We start from the raw sequence: 8,530 nt of genomic DNA, 5'->3' as shown, positions 1-8,530 counted from the left end.
CATCCATTATTCATTGTTTTGTTATACTTGTGTTATTGGCATGTGTTTGCTGCAAGGACAATGAGTTGATCTACTTCTTCCGAGTGGGTTGCATTTAGAGAAAAACAATGATAATAATGGAAGAGGATTTGGATAATAATGGGCTTAAATACTCTTGATGAAAACAAAGCGGTAAAATACCTACAAACGCAACCAGATTAATAGAAAGCCAAAGAGCTGCCTTGTTCCAAACATTTTGGGTTAGATAATATAAACTTAGTTTTGTCAAGATAAAAGTTCAATTTAGCAAAGATACTGAGTTTGTATCCTGTCTCTGTTAGTTTCCCACCAATGCTTAGCGTGTACCTCTCCAAATTTCTCGCGGCTGCAACACATGAACAAACCAGCTATCAACTCAATGCAAAGACTATCTTTCTATATATGAAGGGTGAGTTATTGTTCACCTGAATCTGACTCGCCGAAGCTCTCTAGTGCCATCAAGAAGCTGTCTGATGGTGATGTAAACCCCAGGCTCGTCTTCCTCTATCCATTCCGACTCAATGTCACTAGCGTTGCTCACAGACACGTCTCTGGATGAGGTCGTAGTCCTCGATGCTGCTTCCACAGACGACATCTCCCCACCCTTCCCCGTACTTGACCCAGTGCCTTGGAGGCTGTCTTTATACCTCGGTGTTGGAGGCCACTCCTTGTTCTGCGATGGAGTCATCGCGGGACTTTCCATACTAGATCCCAGCTTCGAGTAACTAGACTCTCTCTGCATTTGCAACGTGTCAATAGAAACTACTAGAAGTGTAACTAGATTAGCAAAAGAGAAGGGTGCATACTCCATCCTCGGATCTCCCTGGAGTGTTCATAGCCTGCTGATTGAATCTCTGCACATTGTATAGCTCCATTATCCTATCATAATTCTCACCCCACCATCTCTGAGCTTGCCATTTGTTGAACATCTCCCGGCTTCAGACATCATATTATATCATCTTATTAGGCCAAATGCAATGCAGATAAAAATGTATAGTGACTGTACCTGAAACGGATTCGTTTAAGGTCATTCCCTCCAGCAGGGAGCGAGACGAAGGTGATCTGAACACCGGGCTCAACTTGGGCCGTCCAATCTTTAGGCTCTTCTTCGTCTTCCACCACAACTTGTGCCGAGACTGAGGCGGAGAATCTTGATTCAGGGCGGCGCCCTGTGCTCGTGAAATCCCAAGCCGGAGTGGAGCTTGTGCTCCCTGCAGGCTGTTGTGCATATGCATCCGACATTGTATCAAAATCGGAATACGATCTCTGGCCTTTCTTGTAACTCCCATCGGCCTCACCGGGCTTCCCTTTTCCGGACACCTTCAACGCCATATCCTTAATCTAATCATGTCAACAAGTATTTGAGGACTAATCAGATGACCTTGAACATGTTGATATCAATGTAACACGTTCTAATGTTGTGAAGTTAACGTCTGGTTTGCCTGCATGTTGCGGCACAGACAAATTGCCTATGATAGCGCCTACACCGGCAAGGACAGGTTTGATGCTAGGTAACATTTACAGCTGTTGGATTGGGAAACTTCATGGATCTACAGACAGCTTCCTTAAACTTGGTCTATTTCTTGTTTTGTTGAATTTAAGTTATGGAAACTAATTATTCAGACATGTCACCCTCACATTTTCAAGAAAATGATGCCACTATATAAAATTAAAATTCTAGATTGCTGAAAGATTTCTATTTATCTCAGGCCACGAATGACTGCAAATATCAGTAGCAGTCTACAGCTAAGCTATATATGGTTGAGGGAGTAGTATATTTAATTTCATAAATTTAATGAATCTGCTTCATTTTTTCAACTATTACAATTACACTAATCAACAGAGTTGCTGAACTTAGCAATAAAAGAAAGCTGACATATTTGCCATTGGCTGTTAATGCCCTTTTCAGTAAGAAAAACAGGACAAAGTAGCTGTTCTCTGAGGTCACAGAGCTTCTTCAGAGTGCTGTGACAATTTTAATTATCCAACTGCATTAATTATCTCTTTTAGTTGAACCCTTCATTTTAGGTTTTACAACTCACATTTTTGGACAGGAATTCAATTGTGGGCCATGTCAAGGATGAGTCTATTCCACACATGTAGTGTTGTCCTTTTTTTTTTAGATCCCCACAACAATACTTGACTTCAAAACAGTGCTACTAAACTTAAGCACCCAACATTTGAGGATTATGACTGTTTTCTTACATATCCTAAGTCCAAGATATAAAAAGCTTCAAGCAAAGGAAAAGAAAAGCTTGTAACAGTAAATTATTATACCTTAAAACATAATCCCCTCATGTTATTACTAGTAGCAAATATTGGTTGAAAAAACTGATCAAGATTACATGCGACACTTTTATTAAAGTATTTCCTAAAATAGGTATGCAAGAGTAAAGCATGATGCATTGCTTTCCAGACTATGATATGATCCCGGGCTCCGATCCCAATGAAAGAATGGCCTTATAAAAAGAAGCGAAACATTGCTCACACTTATCATAAGAGTTGTTGGCATTGTTGCAGTGGGGACCTTCACATAAATTGCATAGACACACAATTCCTTCTTACATTTAATTTTTAACTTAGGGGGAAGAGAATCCAAGGAACATAAATTTATGTTAGTACTTCTCATTAGAATAAATAGCTATCATCAGAAAGGTGAAGAATTACACCTAAGTTGAGATGAATGTGCTATGGATGATATCAAGAATGGTCACAAGTTTTAGTACGCTTTTGGGACTATACACAACTTTACACCATCAGATGATATGTCCCTTTATCAAATGTGGAAATATGATATATCAGTGTTGTGCATATTTTGTCTAGTGTATTAATTAATTTTGTTTTTGAAATCATGAACATATCATATGGGGAAGCTGAAAAAGGGTGAAAATTAAGGGAGGACCGTAGCATGTTGGGACCAAGATTTGGACACATGATCCAAGGTGTGGCGTGACCATGTCTCCCTTCAATTTAAGTTGCTGTCTTTTGCAACTTCCAAATTTCTGACCTATTATCCCTTGCCTTTAACCTTGTTTTCGGCTTCGGATTGGATAAAAACACATCTCAGACAAACAAATACTATGGTGTTTTATGATCTATCCTGAGGTGGAAATAGTTGGGATGACATGCTCGAATATTAGTTAAATTATGGTTAGTCCCATAACTTTGAAATCAATCATAACAATTTGACAAAAATTCATAATTTTGCGGAACGAACCACGAAAATACATGATTTTCCGGCAATTTGCCTAAAAAATACAAATTCATTATTTGAAAAAGAAATCCTACCAAAAGGACCGTTTTGCCCATAGTGCTATCCTACTACATGTGGCCCAGCAAAACAAAAATTAACAATAAAATCAAGTTATATTTTCAATGGGCCCAAAAGAGAACTAAGAGTGGGTACCACCATTTGATGTGGAAAGTAGCAATACCTAAAATTATTTATACACTTTCTTCACTAAACAACAAATTACCACACGTTGAGTATGCATATAATTTATTCCTAGTCAAAAAACTTAACTTAAAAAATTAAAAATTAAATACCAGAGCCTGGTACCCAGAGTCTACTATGTATGCATTCCTCATTAATGTAGATATAAACTATAGATACAGAATATGTAGGGGTGGCAGGAGTAGAACCTGCGAGGTCAGGCTTTTGACGGCGTCTTTGGTACTGGGAGTCCCACGCGAGCTTTCTTCTCCGTCATCTTCCGTTGTTTGTTTTGAGCAAGTAATACACGTCAGCATTTTCTTGTCTTTCTTCTTTTTTATATTCTTCCTTTTACCTGCAGTGAAAAATGCTGCTGAACTATTGTCTTTGTTTAGGAAAGGAATTGCGTGTTCAAATTCTTGATATTTGAACCCACAAAGCTTTGACTGGATATGAGAAACACATCCAATTTAGGAAGAGAATCAAACTGAGAAGTTTCCTAAACTAAATCAATTTCATGGAGTTTCTGCTCTCTCATTGAATGTGCAAGTACAGAAAAAAGAGAGAGAACAGGGAAAAGTTCAGTCACGCATTCCCAAATATTTGAATAAGGAGTAATCTTTTTCTAGACATATTTAACATGAAAAAAAATTCAAAATTGTGAAATGTGGCATTTCTCCTTTCTCAAACAAAACAATATGTGGCAATGAATAGAGTATTGTAGTAGGTGGTGTGTGTTTAATAAAAAGGCCCAATAATTGAATGTAGAAATTGCAAAGTGGCCTTCTCTGCGCCCCGCTTTAATCCACACAAGGAATAAAGAAATCCAGTTTAATTTCTGACATAAAATTTTAATACTAGTATCATTCAACACAAACCCAACTAAGCATAATCATTCATTTCTATTATTCCTTGTTAATACCAAGCGAAGTTGGTAGCTACGTATATCTGTGATTCGGTGTTTAAAATTTAATAGTGTATGATATTAGTTGGATATAACAAAAAAATCCGAATGATTTTGGTGCCAATTAATTAAAAATAAAGAAAAATTGAGACACAGAATGAAACCTAAACCGGACTGTTCAAAACAGCTGACAATGACGTACCTAATAAGCCCTTCCTCCTTCACCACCTCCTTTACTTTCTCTCTCTAATTAACACACTGGTAAAAAAAAGCATATGAATTAATTTTCCAGTAAATAGTTAGAGAGAGAGAGAGAGAGAGATTTGAGGCCACCTTTACCGAAAAGCTGTGGATTTTTCAGTGAATATATTGAAATCTTCAGTTCCTCAATGCATTCCAGCAATGAATCGGTGACAAAAGCTGAATCAAACAGAGATATGATATTGAATCAGAGCCTCTCATTCATGCACAATTTTCTCCGGCGAAAGCCGCCGGAGTTTCACCACGCCTCAAAAACAGCGTTATATATTGCTACTGTGTGTGAATATTTGTATTCTCTCGTGTGCATAAATGGAAACAAAAAATGAGGAGCGTGGAGACAAAAAAAGAGAGAACAAACAAAGAGTGACGTTGTATTGCGGTATTTATAGGTGGGAGACGTGACGCCGTTAGCTTCCGCCGTTATCTAACGGCCGGGCATTGCATCGAGGAGTTGTACGTCGCGCTCCGACGAAGTGTACCCAGCTGCAGGCGAATTGGTTCTATTTTTATATAGACATTCGCAGTTAGGGGTCAATTTTTGATTGAGGTGGACAAAGCCGGGCCCACCTGTCTCGATCCACCACTTCCTGTGGCGGGTGCATTGCGGCCGCGCCACGTGGACCCGTCCCATTGCATGGGATGGATGTTGATCAAATGGCAATGATGTTTCGAATTTTTTTGGGATTGGAGTTAAGATAATTGATTTTGAAAGATCATAACCTATCAAATAACGATTTGCTCCCTTTAATTTTAAATACTCCGTAGAATAAATCTTGATTTGTTGTTTCATAGTCTTGCAATAATGGCTTCTATGTTCCTCTTTTCGAATAATATAGTAATGCCGAGTAATCCACTAGAAGTGTGCAATAATTATCCACAAATTATTCAACTTTTCTTCTTCTTTTTTTAATGCCTCTTATTTTTGTTTTACCTTCGAAACATTCATTATTAATTTTAAAAAAATATTTAAATATATTATTTCAAGTTTTTGATATAATTTCTTCTGTGATGAAGAGCATTTGTCTTTTATGTTTATTGTCACATGTAAAAAATTTAATTACGTAGCATATATATTTTCTATATATTACTACTAAGATACCCAACTTCATAACTATTATAGTAGTATTAATTACTACTCCTATAATGCTATAATCCGCACGTGGGTAACAAGCTACTTCAACAACCCTTTAATACACTATTGGTAAAATATTTAGTTCAAAATTTGGACCCATTTGTTATTGTCGTCATAATTATCTTTCACAAGAATGCGTATTACTTTTAAAAAGTTAATTAGAAAGGTAGCATCTATGATAACTATGAATTTATGATCAAATAATAAAATCCAGCAAACCTTATAATTTCATTATCTATTATCAACCACACGATAATATGAATGGCTATTCAAAAATATTTTGCTCAAAGATCGAAAAAATCATCATTTTGTGTAAATCGTTGTGCATAAACCTCTGTCATACACATGAACATATAATAATTATTTCCTCAAAATTTAGAAAATAAATTTATGCTTTCATCCTAACCTATATTTAGATGCATGTAAGACTAAACTGTTAGAGAAGTGGATTAAAATGTTGAGACTGTATTGATAAAATTTGTATTTAGCCATTCCAATTATAATACTAATAATTGTTCAAGAAGAGTGGGGATAAGCAAAAGAAAATGAAAAGATGATAATTAAAGAAACATGGAATTTTTAATAAGAGTTCAAGACCAACACTCCATACTCATGTCTATTATGTTTTCTATATTTGACAGAAAATGAACATGATCTGCATCTGATGACTTGTGACTTCACAATTTTATATTCCTAAAATCCTTTTTCATAAAGAGAATGATTTATATTGTTTCAATTTGTATTTGTATATATTAAACGAAGGCTTTGAGTGGCCATCTTAAGTTCATCTAACATTTCAATAACCATATTATCATAGAAATTAAATGAAAGGTATTATCATAGAAATTAAATGAAAGGGAGAATTGATTTCTTTTTAGCTGTGACCTTGGTTGTTGTTGATCTCTTTGGCTATGACTTTTATAATTGACAAACAAGTTGAAGTCTTAATATCTTGCACGATTACAGGAGGGCCACTATTTAGCATTAAAATCAATGCTGATTTAGGTGAAGTCGTGTGGTCAATCAACACCACCAATAGCCTATGAAGGCCGAAACATCCTATTAAATTCGACATTTAGAGCTGTCGTTGATCTCATGATGATGCCACAATTGTGCCCCGCCCCATGTTGAGATTCTCTTTCAATTTTTCCCATCATCCATTGTCAACGACAGTCAACGCACTATTGTTGTTTTCTTATATTGTTGAAAAGTTTATTCTCTATTTTTGATAGACGAGATCCATCTTTCAAATCCGTAATTTTGGACACAAGTGGTATATTGTGTTCAAATTTGTGAAAACTTGATTCTTTTTTCTACTTGAGTCTCATTCTAGAACAACATCTCTGCAGCACATAAATACATCAAACTACTTATCTATTACAATCAAAACACTCGTCAAAATGCAATATTAACTAACAAAGAACATCTTGTCCATTTATTACAAACGCTGTGTGACTTAATATTGATTGATATGACATTTTGAGTGTCAAAAAATATGGATAAAAAAGATATATGCATCAGGTATTTCGCTGGTGATGAAATGATGAAATGATCAACATCTTCTACCCGAGATAACAAAAATAAAATTAAACATATCTGTCCAAAATAAAAATAATTGAATGAATATGTGTCATCAATGTGTGTGTGTGTGTGTGGGATGTACAACCTATAGTTTGACCTATAGTATTTAATTAAGGGTTGAAGAAGGCTACAGAATCAAAGTACACACTCCAAAGTCCAAATCCTAATTGGAATTGGAAGCAAATTAAGTAAACAAAATTCAACACTTTTGGATCACTTCTTATTGGTATTGAAATTTTGATTTATTTTAGCATTGGTATTGAGATCGAGGCAATCGATTCCTACACACTGTGTTTTGTCTTACCTCACCAGAAGACAAGTAATACGTCAATTTTGCACGTGCACACTAAATTAACATGTACTCCTTTTAGTAGTATATTTTTATTATATTTAATTTTGATAAAAACATATAGTGTTATACTATTATTTACTTCTTGTATGGTTTTGCAGTTGCCATTGACACTTCACTGATTACATATCCTTGCGCAGAGATTCTTCCATTTTCACTCTCAGCAAGTCTTGTCCCTTCTCACTTCACTGCTCTTTTCCTTTCTAAGTATTCTTTATAATCAATTGGTAGAAACAAAGAATGAATTGCTATGTTTATATACATAAATCAATCACATATAGTTTTTTTGAATTATACTATGGAGATTAATTTGGAAACCAATTAAAATATGCAAGAACAAACTATTTTAATTGGAAACATTCCTCTAATGAATTCCCAATGGAATGCATAGATTTGTGATTAATCATATCATGCAAATTCCGATATTTGTTACTTGGTAGAATTGGACCATAACCGAATTTTGGCCTATACTGACATTCTTTAAAATAAAAATATTTTAGAGGAGGGAAATCAAATGCCTCTACAATCTTTCACTTCAAGTTTAAGCATTCATTTTGTTCATCTACTATATAGTGGTGGTCATGGTAGATTGTAGCACAAAGTAAGAACAATCGTAGGGAGTAGTTTATTGTTTATCAACGAATTGGTCATCACTAGTCCATGACATGATTATTGCTAATTAGTGGCAAGAACAAATTAATTAATATGGATTGAGTAGTTTTATGCTCACCCTTTTGGCTTTAACCACTCTTTAAGCAAAGATAAATGCTTGGAATAACAAAACACAACAACTAATGCATATATTCCCATTTTGATCTTTTTCAACAGTACAAAAAAGAGGTCCGTTTTGTT

The 8,530-nt window shown here is 35.3% G+C and overlaps 1 protein-coding gene across 2 annotated transcripts; it reads right to left on the bottom strand.

Annotated features, from left to right (window-relative positions):
* Positions 1-127: 127 nt before the first annotated feature.
* Positions 128-5,077, bottom strand: LOC121784660 (protein Brevis radix-like 1). 2 transcript variants are annotated; one of them, XM_042182855.1, is made up of 8 exons: positions 4,975-5,077; positions 4,689-4,775; positions 4,558-4,613; positions 3,661-3,806; positions 1,025-1,359; positions 825-954; positions 444-754; positions 128-364 (listed from the first exon to the last, which is right to left on the bottom strand). In XM_042182855.1, exons 4-8 carry the CDS (start codon positions 3,766-3,768, stop codon positions 283-285), a joined length of 966 nt encoding a protein of 321 aa, XP_042038789.1. In that variant the 5' UTR covers positions 3,769-3,806; positions 4,558-4,613; positions 4,689-4,775; positions 4,975-5,077; the 3' UTR covers positions 128-282. The 2 variants fall into 2 exon arrangements, with proteins under 2 accessions (XP_042038789.1, XP_042038790.1); XM_042182856.1 differs by lacking the exon at positions 4,975-5,077 and having other exon boundaries at positions 4,695-4,957.
* Positions 5,078-8,530: the final 3,453 nt, after the last annotated feature.

Source organism: Salvia splendens, chromosome 21 (genome assembly GCF_004379255.2).
Source record: "Salvia splendens isolate huo1 chromosome 21, SspV2, whole genome shotgun sequence".
NCBI lineage: Eukaryota > Viridiplantae > Streptophyta > Magnoliopsida > Lamiales > Lamiaceae > Salvia > Salvia splendens.
This window is presented reverse-complemented; position numbering and strand designations above follow the sequence as displayed.

What these genes read in the sequence shown, in the direction of transcription:
- LOC121784660 (XM_042182855.1), bottom strand. Translation starts at nt 3,768, where the DNA reads ATGCTGACGTGTATTACTTGCTCAAAACAAACAACGGAAGATGACGGA. An exon ending in CTTAAACGAATCCGTTTCAG is followed by an intron (nt 955 to 1,024) that starts GTACAGTCACTA and finishes TGATGTCTGAAG; the next exon opens with CCGGGAGATGTTCAACAAAT. An exon ending in CAGGGAGATCCGAGGATGGA is followed by an intron (nt 755 to 824) that starts GTATGCACCCTT and finishes TTGCAAATGCAG; the next exon opens with AGAGAGTCTAGTTACTCGAA.